Source organism: Wolffia australiana, chromosome 15 (assembly GCF_029677425.1).
Source record: "Wolffia australiana isolate 7733 chromosome 15, ASM2967742v1".
NCBI classification, from domain to species: Eukaryota; Viridiplantae; Streptophyta; class Magnoliopsida; order Alismatales; family Araceae; genus Wolffia; species Wolffia australiana.
The window spans coordinates 7,322,073-7,346,914 of record NC_135849.1 but is presented as its reverse complement, the minus strand read 5'-3'; the positions used below and the strand labels follow the sequence as shown (position 1 = coordinate 7,346,914).

Genomic DNA, 24,842 nt, shown 5'->3' with positions numbered 1-24,842 from the left:
TCCTAATGTAGCAAAAGTTAAAATATTTTATCTTATATTTAAAGTTAGTTTAAAATTTTTTCTTTATTTTCAGTTGAAATGATTAAAGATAAAATCATGAAATTACAAAAAATTATGAAAAACTCTTATAATCTTTAATAAAATTTGTAACTGAAGATTCACCTTTTAAAGTCTACTATAGGAAACTAACTGATCTACACATATTTTATGTTCAGAGATATATAAAATTCCTATGGTAAGCTTATAGTCAAATTCTAGAATTTCACTCCCAACTTAGATTGATGCATGAAGTTTTAAAAAAATATAACATTCAATAGATTAATCTCCTACTACTTCATTCATAAACATGGATGCATAGGAATTTATTAAATCACTAATTAAAAAAATTAAACTGAAGGTTTAATTGTTCTTTGTTTATCATGCTCTGTTTTTATTTTTACATAGCCTCATTGTAATTGTATCCTATTAAAGGTATTATTTAGTGAAAATAAAAAAAATCAAGAAAATCACAAATGATATATAAGGAATCAAATAAAATAAAAAACTGAGTAACAGTTGGGTGTCATTTTCTTTATTAAGAGATTCCTCAAGTGAACAGAGATGGGTTGATGAAAGGGTTCAACTTCCACCTATCTACAGATGGAGATGATCCTTTTCCATGGATTATGAGGCTTTGACATGTCTATGGTGAGCAATAAACATAGCTGCCAATCCAGATACTTGAGAAACAGTAAAAGACCAATCAAATCTGGAGTTTAATTTTCCATGAAACTCCATAAGTCTTGTATTAAAAAGCTTAATTTTTATGTCTAATGAAATTTATCCTCGTCTAATTTTGTAACAGAAGACCTTGATTTTGAATTTAAACATGCTATAATTCTTAATTTCCTTTATATTAAATTTCCTTTGACTCGAGCCATTCTACTTTTTCCTTCATACTTTAATGAAAATTTTATCTTCTTTTTAGCTTAATAGACCTTTTGCTCCTACTCCACTAGAAGATGCCATGATGTACCAAATATTAGTAGAGGTGTACACACTAAGGGACTGTTGTATTAATTTATTTCTCTAATCTTCTTGACCATTCTGATCCATGAGATCCCAAATTTTCTTGAGAACCTTGTTTGATTTACCTAGTTCAAAGCTCAACTTTTCCATTGGCTTGTTAATGTTTGAGTTTGATAACCCCATGCTACACACCTTATATCTTAAAAAAATTCTGAATTTAAGATTTGTAAAATTAGAGCCACCATCATTAATATGAGATCAAGGACAACCAAATCTTGTAAAAAGCTATATTTCAATGATATTATGAGCTAATTTACAATCATTAGTTTTAGTTGCAATAATTTTACTATAAAATAATCAACATCCTTTATAATGTCTTTAAATACATGGTAATTAGGTAATGGTCCTGCCAAATTAAAACCATAAATCAAAATATTCTTCTTCAATGATGGGTTTTAAAGGAATATGAGTTTTCTTACCCATGTTTAAAGATGACTAATATGGTAGGAACTTCAAATAAAATCTATAGATATCATTGACGAAATAAGGCCAACAAAATCTTGTTTCAAGTACCTTTGTACACAATGATCTTTGATGAGAAGTGGCCTCCAGCTAGATATGAGTGACAGAATTTAGGGATCTTCATTTTTATTATTCTGGAACAAATATCCTGAAAATCTAGCCAAATAATAAGTAAAGCTGTTATCGATGATCCTTATAGTATAATGTAAAGTCTATGAGGAACTTCTTCTCATTACACATCCATTCTTATGAAAATTTTCCTGTAATGAAAACTTTGACAGATTCTTACATTGAATCAACCTTATTAACCAATGTTTGGCCTCTTTTTATGTAATTAAGAACAAAAAATAATTATGATCAGAAAAAATAATGACTTTACTGCCACAAAAACAAGATCCAAATTTTTGTAAATTAAATTAATACCTAATAATTCCATTTATGTAGCGATAGCACACATTTTTAGTTTGTTAAATTGATTTACATATTTATTTAAATTAAATTTATTAAAGATGCATGTTATCAAGCCTGAAACGATTAAATTTATTTTTATAATGATATTTGGAATTTTATAATTTTTAAACTATTTTCATCATTTCTTTACATCAAATTCTGAAGGAGCATAATTTCGGAGTCAGAATATAATTTTGCCTGAATGTTTTGTCATTATATCAAAAAAGATATCATTTTTAAAATTCAAAATATATATTTCTCACACTTTTATGAATTAATATCTATTTTTAAACATATTTATGGGCTCTTTGACCTTTCTGACTTCAAAAATCGGAGGAGAGAGAAAATTGTATGATTGAGAATGATCCAAATTCAAATTGTGATATCTGATGATCCAACAGGGACATTTGTGTTGAGATTTTGAGCGGAGCTTTCTTCCCTATCCCCCCCCTTTATGAATTAAAATCTATTTTTGAAATTATTTACGGTCTCCTTGACTTTTCTAACTTCCAAAATTGCAAGAGATAGCGAATTGTAGGATTGAGAATGATCCAAATTCAAATTGTGATATCTGATGATCCAGCAGGGACATTTGTGTTGAGATTTTGAGCTGAGCTTTCTTCCCTATCCCCCCCCTTTATGAATTAAAATCTATTTTTGGAAATTATTTACGGGTCATTGACGTTTTTGACTTCCAAAATCGGAGGAGAGAGAAAATTGTAGGATTGAGAATGATCCAAATTCAAATTGCGATATCTGATGATCCAGCAGGGACATTTGTGTTGAGATTTTGAGCTGAGCTTTCTTCCCTATCCCCCCCCTTTATGAATTAAAATCTATTTTTGGAAATTATTTACGGGTCATTGACGTTTTTGACTTCAAAAATCGGAGGAGAGAGAAAATTGTAGGATTGAGAATGATCCAAATTCAAATTGCGATATCTGATGATCCAGCAGGGACATTTGTGTTGAGATTTTGAGCTGAGCTTTATTCCCTATCCCCTTTATGAATTAAAATCTATTTTTGGAATTTATTTCGGGGTCATTGACGTTTCTGACTTCCAAAATCGCAAGAGAGAGAGAATTGTAGGATTGAGAATGATCCAAATTCAAATTGCGATATCTGATGATCCAGCAGGGACATTTTTGTTGAGATTTTGAGCTGAGCTTTCTTCCCTATCCCCCCCCTTTATGAATTAAAATCTATTTTTGGAAATTATTTACGGGTCATTGACGTTTTTGACTTCCAAAATCGGAGGAGAGAGAAAATTGTAGGATTGAGAATGATCCAAATTCAAATTGCGATATCTGATGATCCAGCAGGGACATTTTTGTTGAGATTTTGAGCTGAGCTTTCTTCCCTATCCCCCCCCTTTATGAATTAAAATCTATTTTTGGAAATTATTTACGGGTCATTGACGTTTTTGACTTCCAAAATCGGAGGAGAGAGAAAATTGTAGGATTGAGAATGATCCAAATTCAAATTGCGATATCTGATGATCCAGCAGGGACATTTTTGTTGAGATTTTGAGCTGAGCTTTCTTCCCTATCCCCCCCCTTTATGAATTAAAATCTATTTTTGGAAATTATTTACGGGTCATTGACGTTTTTGACTTCCAAAATCGGAGGAGAGAGAAAATTGTAGGATTGAGAATGATCCAAATTCAAATTGCGATATCTGATGATCCAGCAGGGACATTTGTGTTGAGATTTTGAGCTGAGCTTTCTTCCCTATCCCCCCCCTTTATGAATTAAAATCTATTTTTGGAAATTATTTACGGGTCATTGACGTTTTTGACTTCCAAAATCGGAGGAGAGAGAAAATTGTAGGATTGAGAATGATCCAAATTCAAATTGCGATATCTGATGATCCAGCAGGGACATTTGTGTTGAGATTTTGAGCTGAGCTTTCTTCCCTATCCCCCCCCTTTATGAATTAAAATCTATTTTTGGAAATTATTTACGGGTCATTGACGTTTTTGACTTCCAAAATCGGAGGAGAGAGAAAATTGTAGGATTGAGAATGATCCAAATTCAAATTGCGATATCTGATGATCCAGCAGGGACATTTTTGTTGAGATTTTGAGCTGAGCTTTCTTCCCTATCCCCCCCCTTTATGAATTAAAATCTATTTTTGAAATTATTTACGGTCTCCTTGACTTTTCTAACTTCCAAAATTGCAAGAGATAGAGAATTGTAGGATTGAGAATGATCCAAATTCAAATTGCAATATCTGATGATCCAGCAGGGACATTTGTGTTGAGATTTTGGGCGGAGCTTTCTTCCCTGTACCCCCCTTTATGAATTAAAATCTATTTTTTGAAATTATTTACGGGTCCTTGACGTTTTTGACTTCCAAAATCGTAGGAGAGAGAAAATTGTAGGATTGAGAGTTCTTGATGTTTTTGACGTTTTTGACTGACAAATTTTAAAGTTCATGCTGTTTCATAGCAATAACCCTAAATAATTATTGATTAACTAAAATATCACCGACAAATCAACACCCTCTATTTGGGTTCATCATGTAGTTGAATAGTTCAATTGAGCATCAACTAATGTCTCACTAGAATATACGGGCATGGGCTTCATGTCTTTCCTCTGCACCACAACTTCTTCTACATCAAAATAAGATGTTTCACACATTATTTCAAAATTTTGAATCCAATCTGGAGCCTGATGAATGTGAGCCTGAATTATTGAAGATTATTAAAAGGGTTAGAAAATTTGGCATCGCTTCAAATTTTTAGACCCATAATAGTTGTTGGCTATGGGTAGACCTAGTTCAACTTACATTAATTATGATTTGACCATTAATTTCATGACCTTGAAAACCAGTCCTAACTTTTGGTATTGAAAAACATCATTATAGATATCTTGGGGGAATGGCCTTGCACCGATTCTTCAATGACCTAATGAATAGGTCAATTGAAAAGCAAAAAAGTAATATCTAACACATAAAAAATTATTTAAAAAGTTATCAATAAATGATTTTTAAAAATAAATTATTGAAAATTTCTCATTTAGACCTCATTTTCACCAAATTTATTATAAAATATACATAAGACTACTTTAGTTAATGCTTCTTAAGTTAGCATAATATGAAGCCGACTTCATTGGTTAAAAACGTAGAAAAATTGGAGCTCTTTTTTAAATCATGAAGATATTGAATCATCAATGCATTTTTAAAGATCTTATTTTTTATTGGAAACTTTATTTTGACACTTTTTTCTAAAACTTGAAGACGAGGAATCATCAATTATATTTATGACCTGAGAGAATATTAATATTAATTGACAATTAATTTACAGCCTTCCTTTATAGACAGAGAGCTGACTCAAATAACAAACCCCATCTAGGATTACAAGCTGATATAAAAGAGATTACTTCATTTGAGATATATTTATAAATATTTATATGATAATTATTTTTGCCGACTATGTGTCTTTATAGGACATTACCATATGTAATTGTTAACTGGTCATGTGTGCTGCCTATGAGGTGCAACAGCTTGATTGAATTGTCATCATGTAATTCCCTTATGTTTTGTTTTGTTTTGTGTTTCAGAGTGACATTGCATGGAAGAAAATCCCTCTTTTCAAATAGACTAGGGATTAGGCCGAGCCATTAATCATAATGTGTCAAACTTCATCATCCCTTTAGCCTCTCATACTAATTTTCTAACAGACTTATTTATTAAGCCACTGCAAGTGCATCATAAATTAAAGTTCTATCCTGTGATACATGCTTTAATCCTCTAACAAAAATTGTGCCCAAGGGAGGGGGCAATAAACTAAATTATTGAGTGTAGCACAGTGAAGGTTGATTATCAGTTATTTTGGGCCATTAACATTATAAACATCACACAAGTGATTCAGAAAGAGATGACTCTCAACTCCCTAATCCTTAAGTTATAGAGAAACCCCGATCCAATAAAGTTACCTTCGATGTCTAAATGCATGCTAAAAAGACTGGGGCATGATATGGATAGAGATTAACCTTAATCTTACAAACCATTGTTGAAGCTCTCTATCTTTGGATGTCCAATTGGTTTATAGTTTCTAACATTCTTTGGTATCCCAACAATGAGTAAATTATGTCCAGATGAATCACAAGTAAATATATTTCTCAGATTTCTTCCAAAATGATAATCCAATTGTCTAAGAGTATTATAAAATGGATCTCAGGCTGAATAAAGAAACTTAACTGCAAACACTAAAGTCATTATAGGCCCATGAAGTGAACAATCTTTATTCTTAAACTCTGAAAATTAAGCTAATAATTCATTCATCTTGTCAATGAAATGCACAAATATAACTTGACGATTTCTTTAATGGCCAAACACTCTATTTTGATAGCAAAAATGCTGCCTTGATGCAGAAATTTAGAAGCTTAATATAAGGAAGAGTGAAAGCCTGATTGGTCAATCCGACGTCTGCCCAGCGAACCCATGTTGCTCCCGACCGAAGATCTTTGAAATTCGAGTCGTGGGTACATCGCAATTCCTCTCACTCCAGGCGGGTCGTCGTCAGAATCTCGATCTTGAAGCGTTTTCGGAATGGATTTGTGGGAAAAGGCGAAGGCTTTTGCAGGGGAAGCTGCGAAGAGATCGCAGGAGATCTCCGTGGAAGCGGCAAGGAAGTCCCAAGAGCTCACCAAGGGAGCTTCCAAGCTCCAAGAGTTTGTCTCGGAGACGGCCAAGAAATCTAAAGAATTTGCTGTCGAGGCCAGTAAGAAGGCGGATCAGATCAAAGTCGAGGCCATGAAGCGTGCAGATCAGATCAAGAGCCTTGCGGGTGAGATCCCGATGACCATACAACCCCTTGTTCAAGGCCTGCCGTTGCCAATGGCGGAGCCTACGGCTCAGTCAGCGGATCTGGAAAGGTTCGGAATCACCGAGGAACTTCGAGAGTTCGTGAAGGAAATCACTCTTAGTACGTTCAGGGATTTTCCAATGGAAGGTTGGTATTTGATCCGTAGATGTTTTTGCTCGTCGTCTCCTCTTGGGCTTGGATTAAATCGGTGAATTTACTCGTCCATTCTATAATTTACTCTTCCATTCTATTTAGCATTGATCTGCTCATTTTTGAATATTTATTGGACAGATGTAGTTTGTAGATATCTCCGTCTGATCTCTGCAAAATGAATGAGTTCTCTTTAGGATTGACACCTTTGCAATGCGCAGTCTGCAACATGTATTATGTTTCAGCGTGATCTTTCACACGGGCTTCGTCTCCTCTAGCAACTGTTATAAAAGAATCAAGAAAAATTGTCTCCTCGTGTGAGGAGACAATTCCAAGAGTCGGAAGAAAATAAGTCTTGATCAGAGTGATAATACAAAATAGAAGATAGCTCCAAGAGATGATTCCAGGGGTGAATGCCCCTGGCTTCTCATACCTTTCTTTAATCTATTTGGATAAGATCAACACTTAACTCATTAATCTTAAATTCTGGACAATGTCTTCGTATCATTGAGGTCTGCTCCCATGAATTATCCTCTTTCAAGAATTTTCTTTTCGACTAGCAGTTGGTGGGCTTGAGGCGCTTTCCTGGTATTCATGACCGCTTCTTGTTGAAATCTCTACTCCCAATTCTTTGTTTATTCTGAAGGTATGAGATGCCATCCTCAACACACTCAGGGGTATTTTAGTCAACATGGCTAGGATATCTCCTTTAAACTGATGGAGCTAGGCAAGAAGACATACCACATGGTGAATTGGCAAGAACGGAGGAAGAGTAAGGGAGTAAGAGATGCTAAGAGGGTGGGCTGATCAGTACGGTAGATGCTCCTAAAGATGCATAGGCATCGATCTGGGCTAGTAGCTATTGCTCTGTGATCTTCCATTTTGTTAATCTATCAATCCACCATTTTTTTCGTTCTTTCTTTCTTACAGGAGTCCTGGCCCTCAGAGAACCCTACAGTAAGATCTCTAATATTATGGAGGTAGATGCTTCTCGTTCTCCTATAGATATGCGGGGTGAAACATGGAGAATTGGATGTAAATTTGATTCTGCAGGAATCCACCTGACCCTTGGAACAGATGTCTCCAATCTTTCACTTTAAATTGATCTTATCTCCTCCTCTTGGTACATTGATTGGTCATAAAATCCTGCGCTGATCTCATATATTTCCTGTGCTGTTGAAGGATAATTCCTGTCTTGGAGCACTCAGTCTGTTGTGTACACTGGTGAAGAATATCAAGTAATTTCTGGTGATTCCCAATAATAAGTTGCTATGAACGGGGATATATGTAAGGAAGATAGTTAGCTGAACTGCATTAGAATTTAGTCCAATACAACCTCTTCTCAACGCTGTAGGTTTTCCTGGTGCTAGATAGTAGAGATATGTTTCAAGCGTGTGATTTACCGTTTCAGTTTAACTGCTTTTAGCTGGATGATTTGCGGAATTCATGCATACATAATTGTTTACTTTGAAGCTTGTGTAGTTTCTTCTGGAAGGCACCAGTAAATATGAAGCCTCAGCCTTAAAAAAAAGGATCTGTGTATGCCACGAAGCCTGAATCTCATTGTCAGAAATATATTTAGCTGTATAAGGATGCTTTTTAGGAATGAAATAGTAATATTTTCTTAATCTGTCGACCACCACTTGAATGAATCACACATGTGATTTAGGCAGCCCTTCCACAAAGTCAAGAGAGAAAATTTTCCAGATAGTCTATAGTATCCGTAGTGGGTTCACTAAATCGCTGGAACTAGGTTAAAAGATTCTCAACACTCTCATGTCATGCTGACCTGATAGGACTGAGGAATGTTGCATTCATAAGTCTTCAGAAAACTGTCCTCAGGGAGCTTAGTAATGGAAGTCATACAGTGTTTTCACCATTAAGGAAAAATTTGAAGGAAGCATCCATCTCTCCCCTGAAAACAGTCTGGTCCTTCCTCCATGTCTAACTGAAGTCATCTTCTCGTCCTTTTGTATCTCTTCCTACAATCGGCCTAAATATGCACAGAATGAAACTTGAAACTCAGCAAAGGTTAGATGGCAAGATAAAGAATCCTCAGCCCGCAGTTCTTCACCTGTCTTTGTAACGGATGTTGAATTAGAGGCCTTGGCCTTCACCAGCCATTTGTAATATTGGAAATATACCTCCTTTGTTCCATCCAAAATTTGAGGCTGTTCCATTCTGTACTCAAAGGATGTTCCTGAAACATCAGGTAATGCTATCATTTTTCGTATTGCTGGCATTATGGCCATCAATTCTCTTTCATATGTTGATTTGTGCTTGGACGTCTGAGGCAATGGCCAGCTGAGCTATTGGGCACCTGCATTGCGCAAGTACTGGTCCAGTATCATCTCCATACGTATCCATTTCTACTTTCGAAGGATGCGCAAAATCAAGGTTAAGAAAGAAGTGGAAAATAAGACTAATTTGAGTCGCTCAAAAACCTGATATGAACCAGGTAGTTGCATATGAGAGACAAAGAAAGAGACATTGCAATAGAAGGAGGAGAAGCGGTGTCTTCATCTTGAAATGGAGATCACGAGAAATTGGCAGTCTTAAAGGTATATTCGGAAATTCGTGTGGATTTATTTCCTAGCTTTTCATTGGGATCATAAAGAAGCCTTTTGGGCTGCCTCAAACTAATTAAACGCCCATTACTTTGGGAAAACAGTTAGAGGTTGATCCATTTATGCAATTCCTTTGAAAAATATTCTGTGATGGCTCGCTAATCCGAAAAACCTAAAAACCTCCTTTGGGTGTGTTGGAACGGGCTATTCAGAAGTGGAGACCACTTTACCTTTATCTGCAACTATACTTTGACTTGAGATAAATGGCATAGGTGGCATATCTCACTTTGTCCCGATATGCATTTCCTTGGATTTATTTCCAGAGAATGATGGTACAATGTATCCAATACCAGCCTAGTATTATGCTCTTGATGGTCAATTGATGAACTTTAGATTAAAATGTTTGCTCAAATTTGCTCACGGGTGAAAGTAACCTCATTCATGAGAGATTTGAATGTGGCTGGAGCAGTGGAGAAACCAAACGGAAAACTTGGAATCTTAAATTAATGAGGTAAAATTCTATTTCTGGGGAAATTTGATCATATCCTGATGGCAGGCCCAACTTGGAGAGTACCCTTTTGTTATATAATTTTTATAACAATTTCGAAATCACTGGGATCAGATGGCCGTTCAGAAATCGATGCCCTCTACTTGGTCACTTAAGCCCACTGAGGGTATTTGCATTCTTTTACCCCTTTGTCGTATTTCCCTTAAATTAAGTAGCCCTCCACGTTGGAGGGAAGAAAAGAAAACTTGGTTAATTTGCTTCCTCAAGGATGTCCGACCCATCGAGAGCCATGACCCTAACAGCAATGTCCACACTCTGCCATAGCTCTACCCCTTCCTGTCACACCCATTCTGCTATCCCTCCTCTACTTCCTTGTCTCCACAAATATGAGCCTCGTGAGTTTCTATCATTTGGTATCAGAGCTACTCTATGCACTGCCCCGCCACCCAGAGCCTCCGGCTCGGGCCCTCTGCTATGTCTGTGTCACTGCCACCTTCTAAATCCATGCCTCTGGAATTCCCAACTCTGGGCATGGAGGACTTTACGACAAGGATTGCTGGAGCCAAAGCGCTTGCAGGGCTACTGCTCAAGCTTAGTGTCATCTCCCAGCAGCTTGGAGTCTTCATGACTGATTTTGCAGGACAGCCATTGGCTGTCGCCCCTGTTCATCTTCGTTCTCCAGAAGCCCTCATCTGGGTGCAACTGCCCTGTTAACCCCCTGCCATCCAAACCCTTGCCAGTGCCACCTTGCCCACCATCAGATCATCCACAGCATTTGGCAGTGCAGTCCTTGGATCTTCCACTTGCACTACCTCTCCAGGCCATCTGGGACACCCTCCAAAGCCATCCATCTACCCTGGTGCCCTACAGGAAACCTGGACAATGCATTTCTTGGGCCACCTGGGCCTGTCTTGCAGGGACACAGCCCCCTCCATTCTATAGACCCAGAGCTCTCCAGCCCAACCATGGCTGCTTCTGTGTCGGACAACTGTAGGGTTATGAATGGGCCCCTTTGTCTCTGCCCATCCCATCCAGAACCCCCTATGTTCTTTCTAAGGACCCACTAGAACTTCCAGCAACTACGGCCTCAGCATTTGGGCCCCAAAGAGCCACATCACAACTCAGAGAGGACTGTGAGTTTCCGAACGCATATCAATGCCCTCCTCACAGTGGACATAGGCACTTGCTGTGCTGCTGGGCCTCTATGCCCCTCAGGAGGACAATGACCCATGCCTCAGCCCATAGCCAAGGGTTCTAACAGCCGGGAGGGCACTCTCTCTGTCTCTACATTCGATTTGTTCCTCCCTCGACTCACAACACATCATCATTGCCACAAAAACCAGACCTGGGGGGGGGCAGAACCCCAGGTGCTCACCTCTCCGCAGTATTAGCTAGACACGATCATCCTGTAGATGGATAGTGTTAAGACCCGATCCAGAGGTATCAACGACAGCAGGGGGCCAAACGACCCCCTGTATTTTCGGCCCACGAAGGGGGGTCCGAACAAGCCCAAAAACCCTCTAAGGGTTATGACTCACGAAGCCCCGTGAGTCATAAGAGAAGGAGACCCGAGGAAGAGGACATGAAGACAAGAACCCTAGTAAGCCTTCTTCTCCTTAATCTCCTATCTCCTTCTCATGTCACCCTAACCTTTCCCCTTTCCTCGTCCGACTGCCTTACCCAGGAGCTCCAGGCGGCTGGATCGCGGGTGTCCCTGCACGGAGATCACCCGAACCTCCTTTCCTTGGCGTCTCTCTCTCCCTCCATGCTCTGTCCTATCTTCTCCTATCTCTCGAACCTCAATCTCCACTGTGGTTTCATTGAGAACACTTGTTGCAACATTTGAGTTCTACATAGCCTCGTGCGAGCCAGACGAGGATCCTATCAGGTAGCGGAGTACCAGACACAACATTTGCCTGGTGGTTGCTCATATAGCGGAGGATACTACTTAGTCTCGTTCCGATCTTGTCAGATGGTGGCTCAGACTGGTGGTTGAGATGAGTGGAGGAACGTTTCAGCATATGCCTGGCTGATGATGCAGAGCAGGCCAGCTTGATATCTTTGTATTTGGAAAGGCCGCTTTCTTCTTGGTTCTGCTTCGGAGATGATTGCTCGGGGTTCCAGAGCTGGGCCAGCTTCAAACACCTGCTAAACACACGATTGTGCCTCATCCCCAAGACGCATACTGATGCCGGACGTCGTCTAGGACGTCGTCCAGTCAGCACTGAGTATGATGGCTCGGTAACGATAATAGATGGTTGTATCGAACGTTGACGGTGTCGTCGTCCGACGGATAAGCCCTAATAGGTAGATGTAACTACGACATGATGAAAGATGCGTCCTACGTGTCGTATGTGCAGGCTCCGACTCGAGGGAGGCGCTGAGCTCGGAGCTTGGACAGGGACGCCGAGTGACGGCGACGGTGGCCTCTCGAACCTCGTCGGAGCGATGAAGGAGTCTACGGCCGATCGGAATCAATCCGTATGGCTCGCACGTAACGGACGGACTCGTTCGTACCGGTACGACACTTGATTACATCGTAGTTTCTCTCTATTGTCTCTCTCACCTACCTAGCCCGAGCACGGTGGAGTCAAGACAAGTGTACTGCAAGGAATAATTAAACGAGCGACGGGAGAGGATGGCGTACCTCGTCGTGGCGTGGCTTGTCGTGCAGGGGGTTGTCGACGGTTGCGGCGGTCGGAGCGGGTGTGATGAAGTGGCGCCTGGAGAGCGTACGGCGGCTCGACTGACGATAGAAGGCAAGAGCGATTGGTAAAGGTCGGAGGAGTTGTGGGAAAGACGAGTGAGATGACAAGCGGCAGCATGGCTCAAGCACTAACCAGAGCCGTCTCTACGCTTGGGTCATGTAGCGATCTGGACAAGAGCAAGCAGTGGGGGGAGGCGAGCTAATGGCGGGCCAACGTGGCATTGCCTCGCGGGCGATTGAAGTTGGGCTCGAGACGTCCGAGGTGCCGTGAGGGGCTCGATCAGCAATCCTCAAGCCGTCGTGAGACGGCAAGTGATCACAGCAGGAGACTCAGCCGTGGTCTGATCCTGATGCGCAAGCAGGGCAGAATAGTGCTGTAGGATTCCCATCGGCCTGGTGGCACCGGTGAGTAATAGCTTCCAACCGTCACAATTCCAAGGATAACTTGTACGAACTACGGCACTGGTGCAGCAACAACTCCAGAGGTTAGTTGAAACGGCGAGCCAGCAAGGCCTCGAATGGTCGTTCTGGGACAGGAGACTCAGATCCGACTGATTGGGAAGGAACGGCGGTCCTGGCAGAATGAATCAGCCAGCCAAGCGATTTTCTCTTCTTCAACTGACAAGGCTCCTTACCGTCTCCAAATCGTAATTGCTGATCCCAATTCCGACGTGGTTGTCGAGCTACAGCGCCAGTGCGGCGACAATTCTGTCGGAGTGAAGAAACGGTGAACTACCAAGGCTTGGAGCGATCAATCTGAGGCAGGGGCTCAGATCCGACTGACTGGGAGGGGATGGCGGACCTGGCGGAGCTATTTCAGTTGGCCACGATCTTCCCCTTCGTCAAGGCGTCAAATCTTCCCTCTCCCCTTCTGATTCCGCTGTCATCAGATTCTATCGGTCCAGGATGAAGGCTTCGCAACATCCAGCATGGTTATAGTTCAAAAAAAAAAAACATCCAGCACGGTCCTCCAAGAGGGGAGGGGTGACTCGCCACCATCAATCCAATCAGATGGCCGGAGCCGCTGTCTGAGCGGCGCTTCTTCCTACGTCGACGGCTAAGTCCCAATTCTGACTTTCACCCAAGCTGCCGACCTCAATTCCGAATTCGCCCTCTTCCGGAGAAAGGGAGCTGGTTGGCCCATGGTTCCTGTCACAGGTGAGCTTCCCGATCCTGTTCTCCCTGTCTTCTCTGCTCAATCTTTTCCCACAATTCCTCCCTCTTCTTCTCTAAACGAGGGAGGGAGACCAGAAAAAAAAACAACGCAATTCTTTCTTGATTTCTCCTGGTCTGAAGACTTAGGGCGCCCCCCTCTTCCTTTATAAAGGGGGAGGCCAATTGGCCCCCCTAAATGGGTCAACAAAACAGAAATAAAAGGAGATTGGGTCCATTAGGAGGCCCTTATATATTGGGCCCATTACAAAATAGAAGGGAAAAAATTAAAACTTAAAAGAATAGGGGAAAAGACTAGAGGCCCCTCCCAATGACGATGAAAACGGGCATACGTGACGCATCGCAATGCGACGAAAACAGGACGACAAAAACGGAAAAACGCAAAACACGACAAAGAAACGGTGAAAATGAAAATGCGATAATGAGCATGCCTCCATCCGGCTGTCGATGACTGTGGCGGGCAGCACGGACGGCGTCGTCGACGGTTCGAGATGGCGTGCGCCATCACATACTGCCATTTGTAAATCATATATTAGTCCAAATCGGTGGATGATATGGTATCTAATTCTTGGAGTCTTTTGGCTATCCACCATACTTAGTCAAAGAAAGGGCAAGATACATACTGCAATTTGTAAATCATATATCAGTCCAAATCGGTGGATGATCTGGTGTCTAATTCTCGGGGCTTTTTGGCTATCCACCATACTTGGTCAAAGAGAGGGCAAGTAATGCATTTTTATGCTTCCTTCTCGTCCAAGAATATAGCCAAAGTCAACCATTCAAGCTTCCTGGCCACAGACAACCTTACTGAATGCAGCATAGATGCAGAAACATTCTTGGAGATCGAGGACCCTTCAAATGAGTCACACATGCCACCTTCACAACTGGAGTTAAACTCAACCAAGAGGTGGAAGACCATATCATCATCGGTAGACAACTACATGAAGGCAACCACAGCCCACCTGCTAATCCTGCAGTTTATTGACGATGAATTTCTTGCAGGCAAAGCACAAGGCGTCTGTTATCAGTGCAAAGAGCCATTTACCCCTGAAAACTGTTGCCGTTAGGATATCTATATTATTGTCACATGCCAAGGCTCTGAGCAGGAGGAAGACAATGCTGGCAATGAAGGGATGATGGAAGATGATGATCCAGCTTGAGGAAAAGAGAGAGATTATAGGAGTTGTATTGGTACACTCTGCTTCCTCACTTAAGTGTACTAATGGCATTTTCGACCTTCTAACCTGGTTTATTATTTTCCTTGCATGATCTTGCCCTTTGCATTGGAGGGCAGAAAAGTACATTCAGGTTGGTTTGCGTGAGTTGTGACCATAATGGCAACATCCACTCTGCAGTAGCTATACATCTACCCCTTCCAAGGGACGCTCAATCTGCCAGAACCCTCTCATGGCGACATCTATCAAAACAACCCTCCTCTCCTCCAGTCGTTTTACATTACACACCATATCAATTCATATCATAACTGTAAATGCTATTTAATGCTATGTAATCCATATAAAACCATTATTAATTATCATTCGTCTTGACAGATAGTATAATACATACATAATTTGAATTTGGTAAAGAGCATTATGAAAATACTCTCATTATGATAAAAAAGTCTACCATCACTGGTGATTCCACTCTACTGAGCAATTCGATTGATACACTCCCCCACAGTCCACTAATACATCTCTGAAAGCCCAACCATATCTGGTCAAGCCCCCAGCCGAATGTAGCAGCTCACTCTCCAGATATCTCCTTGACTTCCATGAAGCCCATCTGTCAACTCCCTTCTTTCTGGCCCTCCCTCTCTAACTATAGCTTTTTCCCTTCTGGATCTGGCCTACCAGTCAAGAACTGGTAGTTATTCTGCCATCTTGGCTCTCGTCGGCCCAGATGGACCTATGTCTCTTCCTCCCCTTGGTTCATGATCCACCTTTTATGTCCTTTCCTCCTGCTTTGGTAAACTCTTATCAGTATCATATCATAGAGCTGAACTCACATATGGGCTATTGGAGGGCCTTGTCAAACCAGCATTCTGAATTTCTTCCACCAGTTTCTGTCACATTTTTCTGAAAATTAGACTACCTATATGGGCGGTTATTATTGGGCTGAGCATCCACCGTTAGACTGAGTCTATGGTCAAATTCTCTTCAGGGTGCTACTGTTCTGAGGTTGGAAAAAACTTACTGGGAACGGCACTGCATTTTCTCCATCAGCAGGGTATTAAATGGGGCTGTATTTGATGCAGTTTTAATAATAAATCTAGGGTTCTTTTTAATTCCCAGTAGAGTTTTTTCTTTGCTGACTCCTGTTTCCATAAACTGGGGTCATCTCTGAGGGTGTACGTGATCTCATCCACATTTGCCTGCATAACTTATAGTTCATCATTGGCTTTAAACCATCTTTAAGTGCCAAGCCATTGCACTCATAGAATAGAATCCGTAGTTTCTAATTCTAGGGCCCAAAGATCTCATGTCATTTCCAAGGTCTGTATATTAATGGATACCATCATACAGACTGAAGATCATGAGGAGACCTAAAGGTTGCAGTAAATTGCAAATCCAGTTGTTTCTTCAAAAAAGAATTTGCAAATCCAGTTGTGAATTTTCTATTGTTGAGAATGGATATCTGATGGGCTTTATGTGGCTCAATAATTTTTAATGTTCTTGGAGCTGTAAAACTGATCTCCGACTGAAGAGATGCTTGTGCCATTAATATAGTTCCCCAAGGTGTCGAGTGAATTCACTATCTGCATCTATTGTGTTTTAATTTCTCTTATCTTTATATGATGATTAGCTTCCCACGTGTCTTGTTTACGATTTTTTATTCAATTATTACTTTTGTTTTGGATTTTTATAGTTGAGGTTTTTATTGCATTGTTGAGCTTTGATCTATGTTCATCTCACTAAGTAGCCCTTAGAAGAGGGTAAGTTTCTTGAATTACAGAAACTTGAATTTAGAAACTCAAATTATAAAAGAATTTCAAAAACTTGTATTTTTCTCGCTGGATATTCATGAGCCTCTCAAGTTGCCACCTTCTCTTCTCTATTGCTCCTCAAAGAATGACTCTTTTCTGCTGATGCATTTTTATTTTAATGGTGCTGTCGCTGTTTACATTATGATTTTTAACTAGCTTAGAATTTATTATGAATAGTCTTTTTTACATAGATTACTCAATTACCTTTATGTTTATCATCTTATCAATCAGTGCTTAAGTCAGCATAATGTCTTTCTTGATTTCTCTATTTTCTTGTTTAATAGATGAGCCAGAAATTTCGGAGGTCCCCACTGTCTCAAATGTTCGGCAAGATCTCACGGAATGGCAAGCACGACATGCAACCCTTGTTCTTTCTGCCGTCAAGGTACTACCATTCATGAACCGAATCAATATATTTCTCTTCATGAGCTATACAGATTTAAATAGAATTTAATGATGAACCAGTTCCCTAAGCATTGTGGATGAGTCACGGTTCGCCATGATTTCTAATGGTTTTATTTATTTCCCATAAGTCTGCAATCTATTCCATTTTTTATCCTAATTACTTTATGTCATTTAGTTTTTCAAAAAATCATTGGTTAAAACTGCCAGTTGAGAATGATTATGAAACTCGTGTTAACTGTAACAAACCCATGAAGTTTCTTTTTTTTCCAATGAAAAAGTATCGTGAATATTTTTCTATAATCTCAATGGTGTTCATCCCCCACCAAATATATGTATAAAACTCAGTAAAATCGAGGCCATAATTTATTCAAGATAACTCAAATTCAAAATTTAGCATTAACTCTGACTTCACTAAACCTCCCTCTTCTTGTGCAGGAAATTTCTAAGCTCAGATACGAGCTTTGCCCACGATACATGAAAGAAAGGAAATTCTGGCGAATATATTTCATTCTTGTGGACAGCCACGTAGCCCCGTGAGTTTATTCCTCTACATTTTTATAAAAGCCTTTTAATATCCAAATATAACAAAGCAGTCCCTTTGGGGACATCCGATAAAATTGGAACGGTACAGAGAAGATTGGCAGGGCCCCTGCGCAAGGATGACACACACAAATCGAGAAATGGTCCCCTAATAGAGTGAAATAAAGTAATTGTTTTTATTTCTTAATTCCTGTGTCGTGTAAGTGCAGGTACGAGAAACGGTACATGGATGGGTCCAAGGAGGAGGAGGTGGAGGGACAGCAGGAGTCAAAGTCAAAGTCAAAGTCCACGGAGCCCGGAAAAAGTCAACCTATCCCCGCGCCGGTTGAAACTGGGCCATCACCAAAGACAAAGGCTCCATCTTCGGACCATGACTTGGACATCTTTCTCTTGGGCGACGGTAGCAGCGACGAGGACCCAGGTAAGAAACACCCCCACCCGCCCAAGTTTTATTCCCATTAATATGGGTCCAGCTGTAACATAATTAACACTGTTCTCAGACGATGGTGCTGACGTGCTCGACGATGACGACTTGGACAAGATCGGTGACAATCTGGTAAGCTTTCCATGGCTCTCTCTAGAAGTATTAAGAAGTCACAATGATGATGAACACCATCTCCTTTGCAGGACTAGCAGGCCCAAATCAGGCCCAATTTGTGATTGGCCTGACCCAATATCTCCTCATGTTTCATGTAAATGTCATCCCAACTTACCCCACGCTTTGGACGTGGACCTTAAACCCAGTCATCTGGCCCACTCCCCTTTATCTCTCTGTGCTATTTCTTTTTCTGGCTTGAAAGATGGGAAGAAAATAATTCTTGATGTATGATGATGAATATAGATGGATAACTCGAGATCGGTTGGCAGATATAGAAAGACAGTTAGATAGATAGATAGATAGATAGATAGATAAATAGATAGATAGAAAGATAGATTGTGGGATGGATTGAGATAGATAAATAGATTCATGTGTTGGTAGATGGAGAGATGGATAACTTAGTTGCAAAAAAATTTCAAAGCACTAATCAACGGATAGATAGATAGAGATAGACTGACATGGATCAGGAAACATACAAATTGTACAGTGGACTGACCGAAAGATAGCAATACAGATCAATAGATAGGCTAAAAGTGAATGTAACTATATGATTGATAGATAAAATGGAAATGTAGATATAAAGATAGAGAGAAGACAATGACACAAACTGGCACAAGTATGAAGGGATAGGAGATTTGAACAGATTTTTTATGCATAGAGAGTGAGATGTTGATAGACAAAAAGAGAGATGATAGATAGAAAGAATACAGATCAAGAGAGAGAGATGGATGACTGGATATATTGTGAGAGATGATAGATAGATAATGAAATATGAGTTATATATAGGTAGATGATTAGAGAGAGAGATGATAGATAGATAGATATGTAGAGAGATGACAGATTGATATATAGGGAGATGATATATATAGATAGGTAGAGAGATAGAGAGAAATATGATAGATACATATATTATAGATGATAGATAGATAGAGAGAGATGATAGACGGATAGATGAAGACGATTGATAGACAGATAGATAAACAGATTGTTAGATAGATAGAGAGAGATGATAGATCGATAGATAGAGGGAGACGTTTGATAGACAGACAGATTGATAGATAGAGATAGAGATAGAGATAGATAGATAGAGAGAGAGATGATAGATGGATAGATAGATAGACAGATAGATAGATAGATAGATAGATAGATAGAGGGAGATGATAGATCGATATAGAGAGATTGTTAGATAAATAGAGAGAGCGATGATATATAGGTGGAGAGAGAGATGATAGATGGAAATGTATATATACATCCAGAGAGAGCGAGAGAGAGAGAGAGAGAGAGAATGGAATAATTCCACGAGGAGTGGGGCAAAACGTGAAAAACCCTCTCGAAAAGAAAATTCCCCGTCGCATTTCTGAGGGTCAAATCTTCGGGCCCGATTCGACCGTTCTGACAGAGACCCAGGACGGCGCGCCACCGACAAAACTCAAGGCGCTCACGAGCTCGCCTCCCTTCACGGGTCCGCCGCCCGGCCCGACGGGCCCGCCGCCGGCCCGAAAGAGGCAGCAACGGACGACCCATCCCGCGGTTAAAGGCCTCGCCTTGGGTGAATTCTGCGCCACCCACCGCCCCTTCTCGCCGAGATCACCTCCCCGACAGTTAAAACCCTCCCCCCCCCCCTCTTCCTCAATCCTTCTTCTTCACCTTCTTCTTCTTCTTCTTCTTCTTCACCTTCTTCATCGTCTTCTTCAATGGCACTTGTTTAAGCAACAATCTTGAAAACTCCGCGTTCATGGGCAGGATTGAATTATCGGATGGGTGACCAGATTGGCTTGGAAGCGAGCATGGGGATGAAAGCCAAGGGGGAGAAGATGCATTGCCGGATGAAGCTGTGGATTATCCGTGCTACGACCACCGTCTTGCTCTGGACCTGCGTCGTCCAGCTCGCAGCTCTCGGCGATCTTCTTGGACCTCGCCTCCTCAAAGGCTGGCCCTCCTGCGCCTCCCCGGCCACTCAGAAGATCGCCCACCCCCCCAAACGTGCGCTTCTCCCTATCCATCTATCTCTCTACCATCATCGTCATCATAATGCTGATCTTGTTGGGCAGGAATTTACCGCAACAACGGGTATCTGATGGTCTCCTGCAACGGGGGGCTCAACCAGATGCGATCAGCGGTAAAGCTTCAATCTTTATCGAGTTTTTCGCCGGTGATTGATCAGAAGAATGATGGGTTCTCGTTCTCGTGGCAGATCTGCGACATGGTCACCATCGCGAGATATCTCAACGTTACTCTCATCGTTCCCGAGCTCGATAAATCCTCCTTCTGGGCCGACCCCAGGTCGGCATTTCTCGCATTTCTATGCTAATTACTGAATAATTCCGTCTTGACGCAGAGTTTCTCTCCGTTTTGCAGCGATTTCCAGGATTTGTTCGACGTCGAGCACTTCATCTCGTCGCTGAGAGACGAAGTACGGATTCTCAGAGAGCTGCCGCCGAGGCTGAAATCAAGGGTCGAGATCAAGCCACCCTTCTCCATGCCGCCAGTAAGCTGGTCTCCGATGAGCTACTACCTTAACCAGGTGCGTCTCTTGATCTCTCCTCCGATCACGCGCTGCGAAGAAGAAGACGACGTTGATTTGGAGAGGTTATCTCTTTTGTTTTCAGGTGTTGCCGTTGATAAAGAAGCACAAGGTGGTGCATCTGAACAGGACGGATGCGCGGTTAGCGAATAATGGGCTGCCGTTGGACGTGCAGAGGCTGAGATGTAGAGTGAACTTCAGCGCTCTGCGATTTACGGCCGAGATTGAGGAGCTAGCGAGAAGGGTTATCGGTTTGCTGAGAGAAGGCGGGCCTTTTATCGTTCTTCATCTACGTTATGAGATGGACATGCTCGCCTTCTCCGGTTGTACCCAAGGCTGCACCGCTGATGAAGCCGCAGAGCTCACCCGGATGAGGTTCCTTTTCTCTCTCTCCATCTTTACCCTCATGTCTCTCTCTATATCTATCGTCATATCCACCATCTCTATCTCCTCCTCTATCGATCTTTCTTTATTTCTACCTTTATCGGTTTGTCTCCATCCGTTTCTATATCTCTGTCTCAATCTTTATCTCTATCGCTACAATTATCGGTCTCTCTCAGTATCTCTATCAATTTCAATCTATCTCTACCCCAATCAATCCAGCTGTGCCTCTATCGAACAAGCTTCAAGCCTTATCTTATTGAACCCTTATCTCAGTCTCTATCTCAATCTCAATTTCCACCTGCATCAAATCATTTCTATCTCTACCTCTGTCCCTATCTTTGTCTCTATAATTTCTACCTGCATCTGGCCTTCGCGGAAATCTATCTCTATCATTCTGTCTCACTTTGTATCTCTATCTCTATCTTAATTTCTACCTGCATCAAATGTTCTCTAAATCTAATTTATCATCTGTCTCAACCTATACCAATTTCAATCTGTACGTCTATCCGTATAGCTCTATCTCTACCACTATCGAACTCTCTTTATCTCTACTTTCATCTCTATTTATCTCTTCTTTAATCTATCCCTATCTCAACCTCTACCAATATCAATCTATCTCTGACAATCCATCAACCTCCATCAATCTCTCTCTATCTAAACCAATAACAAACTCAATTTTTACGTCTACAGCAGCATCAATCTCTCTACCCATCATCTGATTATGTCTCTGTCAGCACATGATTAAGAAAAATTTAACCCCTGATGAGAGAGAATTGACGGGATTTTCTCTCTCCAGGTATGCCTATCCCTGGTGGAAGGAGAAGCTGGTGGATTCAGAGCAGAAGAGAAGAGATGGGCTCTGCCCAATGACGCCGGAGGAGACTACCCTTGTTCTGAGGGCACTCGGCGTCGATCCCTCCTTCCAGATTTACATCGCCGCCGGGGAGATCTTCGGAGGAGATAGAAGGATGGCGGCGCTCGCCACCGCCTATCCGAAACTGGTCAGTCTCTCTCTCTCTCTTTCTCTATCCGTATATCTCTATCTATCGATCTATCTTCGCTATCAATATATTAGTTTCTCTCTGTCTCCCTATCTTTCTATCAATTGATCTCTCATCATCTCTCTCTCTCTATCTATCAATTTATCTCTCAGTGTCTCTCTCTCTCTATCTATCTACAGCTATCTGTCGATCTCTTTCTCAATCTATCTTTTTCTATCAATCTATCGATCTATCTCTCTCTCCTTTATCTATCTGACGATCTCTTTATCTATCGATCTATTTTTGTATCGCTCTATCTATCTATACATCTTTCTATCGATCTATCTCTCCCTCTTTATGTATCTATTGATCTTTCTATCTCTATCTCTCTATATGTATCGATTCTCTCAATTTCCTCTATAATTCACCGATTTATTTCTCTCTATACATTGATCTATCTCTCTCTATCCAGAGAAGTTGTCAACTTAATATATGTATAATCTATTTATCGATCTATATCTATCAATTTATCTCTCTCTATATATTGATCTATCTCTCCCTCCTTAATCTATCGATCTATTGTTCTCTCCTCTATATATTGATCTATCTCTCCCTCCTTAATCTATCGTTCTCTCCTCTGTATAATGATCTATCTCTACCTCCTCTCTCTATCTATGTATCGATTTATATCTTCCTCCTGAATCTGTGTATCCATCGATTTATCTCTCTGTCCTCTATCTAACTATCCATGTATCTATCGATTTATCTCTCTGTTTTTTATTGATCTATCCATCTTCCTATACAAATCGATCTATCTCTCTCTATCTCGAGTAACCGTTGACTTGCTGAACCGAGTTTACTCGTTGGTCTTGCCAAAATTTGAATTTCAGAGTGTGATTATGGAATGGAACAGGTGAGGAAGGAGACGCTACTGGGGCCGTCGGATCTGCAGTTCTTCCGCAACCACTCATCCCAGATGGCAGCGCTGGATTACTTGGTCTCGCTGGAGAGCGACATCTTCGTACCTACCTATGACGGCAACATGGCAAAAGTCGTCGAGGGTCACCGAAGGTTTTTGCAAACACATCATTTCTTTACGTAAAATCAAGGGTTTAATCGCAAAATTCTTCGCTCAAAATCGTTTCTTGACGACCTGGGTTTTCCCAATTCGCTCGTTTTACTGTCGATACGAGATACCCATCTGATATAACCTGTTTTTTATTAAACTTGCGAGATACTCGGATGATGGGGTTTTAAGAAGACGATCGAAACATCGTCCTTTTTTGCCCAAAATTGTTTCTTGCCGTCACTCTTTTCCTTCTCTATACCATCGACCCATCTGATAAAAATCGCTGTTTTTTTCTGTAAATCAATGTGACCGGGACTTCCCTGGAGATTATGTAAACATCATTCGGCGCAAGATTGATCGTCTTCTTTGCGATTTTTATCTCTGAATTCGTCTTCTTTCTGTTCAATCTCGGCGATCCATGGGAGATAATTGCCGTTATCTGATAAATCTTGGTTGTTTGGTAGGTACCTGGGCTTTAAGAAAACGATATCGCTGAATCGTCGGCTGCTGGTGGCGCTGATTGATCGATACGACGCGGGCGCCATGAACTGGGAGGAGTTCTCCGGGGCGGTGAAGACGGCGCACGTGACCCGGATGGGGTTGCCGGCGAGGCGGCACGTGATCCCCGACAGACCCAAGGAAGAGGACTACTACTACTCGAATCCCCACGAATGCCTTCGCACGCCTTTCCAAGAAGACTTTCCTCTGCGTGAAGAAGTTTTCTCTTCTTCCTCTTCTTCTTTATCTTCTTCTTCTTCGTCGTCTTCTTCTAACTTTGTCTAGCTTCTTCTTCTTCTTCTTCTTATTTTTCTTTTTCATGGCCGTCCTCTCCCAGGGTCGCCCTAGAGGGAGACCGTTAGATGGAGATCGGCTGCCGCATACCATTGCAGTTTATTCATCACATCCCTGTAATTTTCACTGGTGAAATAAACAGCATTACTGTAGAGAAAATGGCCGGAAAGGGAAGCCCTTTATATGCTGGAGGAGAGAGATAGAGAGAGAGAGTGAAAGAGAGAGAGAGAGAGGGAGAGAGAGAGAGGGATAGAGAGTGAAAGAGAAAGAGAGAGAGAGAGTGAAAGAGAGATAGAGAGAGAGAGAGAGAGAGAGAGAGCTAGTTTTTATCCACTTATTGTGAAGGACAGCTATTTCTGTCTGGACTAGGGTTCGGGGATTCAATCTGATTGATTAACTGATTGAGGATTCAACCTAGCCATGCAAATTGATCAAGATCGCCAAATCCCCGATCAGTTTGACAGATTGTCTCGCACGATCGGTGTGCCCTACCAAGTAGTGTTCCCCCGTCCCGATACTGGTATCGGATCCGGTATCGAGATGGATGCTGTATCGGATACCAGAAAGGGAATTTCCGGCATCCGTTTTTTTCGATATCCGGATACCGGATATTGGTATCGGATATCGGTTGCTATAGAGAGAGAGAGAGAGAGAGAGAGAGAGAGAGAGAGA

General features: G+C 41.2%; 2 protein-coding genes and 1 non-coding gene across 4 annotated transcripts; all 3 read left to right on the top strand.

Annotated features, from left to right (window-relative positions):
- Positions 1-6,393: 6,393 nt before the first annotated feature.
- LOC144712728 (uncharacterized) lies at positions 6,394-18,677 on the top strand. Of its 2 annotated transcripts, XM_078587016.1 has the most exons (6): positions 6,395-6,937; positions 17,163-17,263; positions 17,719-17,816; positions 18,033-18,244; positions 18,324-18,379; positions 18,451-18,677. In XM_078587016.1, exons 1-6 carry the CDS (start codon positions 6,535-6,537, stop codon positions 18,454-18,456), a joined length of 876 nt encoding a protein of 291 aa, XP_078443142.1. In that variant the 5' UTR covers positions 6,395-6,534; the 3' UTR covers positions 18,457-18,677. The 2 variants fall into 2 exon arrangements, with proteins under 2 accessions (XP_078443143.1, XP_078443142.1); XM_078587017.1 differs by lacking the exons at positions 18,033-18,244; positions 18,324-18,379; positions 18,451-18,677 and having other exon boundaries at positions 6,394-6,937; positions 17,719-17,820.
- On the top strand, positions 17,876-17,978 carry LOC144713383 (U6 spliceosomal RNA). The gene has a single exon (XR_013584042.1). It is a non-coding gene; the product is annotated as a U6 spliceosomal RNA (small nuclear RNA).
- Positions 18,678-20,028: 1,351 nt separating the features above from the next.
- LOC144712727 (rhamnogalacturonan I rhamnosyltransferase 1-like) lies at positions 20,029-24,329 on the top strand. The gene is made up of 8 exons (XM_078587015.1): positions 20,029-20,404; positions 20,473-20,540; positions 20,616-20,704; positions 20,780-20,945; positions 21,031-21,320; positions 22,126-22,330; positions 23,223-23,380; positions 23,843-24,329. Exons 1-8 carry the CDS (start codon positions 20,179-20,181, stop codon positions 24,159-24,161), a joined length of 1,521 nt encoding a protein of 506 aa, XP_078443141.1. The 5' UTR covers positions 20,029-20,178; the 3' UTR covers positions 24,162-24,329.
- Positions 24,330-24,842: the final 513 nt, after the last annotated feature.

What these genes read in the sequence shown, in the direction of transcription:
- LOC144712728 (XM_078587016.1), top strand. Translation starts at nt 6,535, where the DNA reads ATGGATTTGTGGGAAAAGGCGAAGGCTTTTGCAGGGGAAGCTGCGAAG. An exon ending in TTGTTCTTTCTGCCGTCAAG is followed by an intron (nt 17,264 to 17,718) that starts GTACTACCATTC and finishes CTTCTTGTGCAG; the next exon opens with GAAATTTCTAAGCTCAGATA. An exon ending in GTGGACAGCCACGTAGCCCC is followed by an intron (nt 17,817 to 18,032) that starts GTGAGTTTATTC and finishes GTGTAAGTGCAG; the next exon opens with GTACGAGAAACGGTACATGG.
- LOC144712727 (XM_078587015.1), top strand. Translation starts at nt 20,179, where the DNA reads ATGGGTGACCAGATTGGCTTGGAAGCGAGCATGGGGATGAAAGCCAAG. An exon ending in GATCGCCCACCCCCCCAAAC is followed by an intron (nt 20,405 to 20,472) that starts GTGCGCTTCTCC and finishes CTTGTTGGGCAG; the next exon opens with GAATTTACCGCAACAACGGG. An exon ending in TCAACCAGATGCGATCAGCG is followed by an intron (nt 20,541 to 20,615) that starts GTAAAGCTTCAA and finishes TTCTCGTGGCAG; the next exon opens with ATCTGCGACATGGTCACCAT.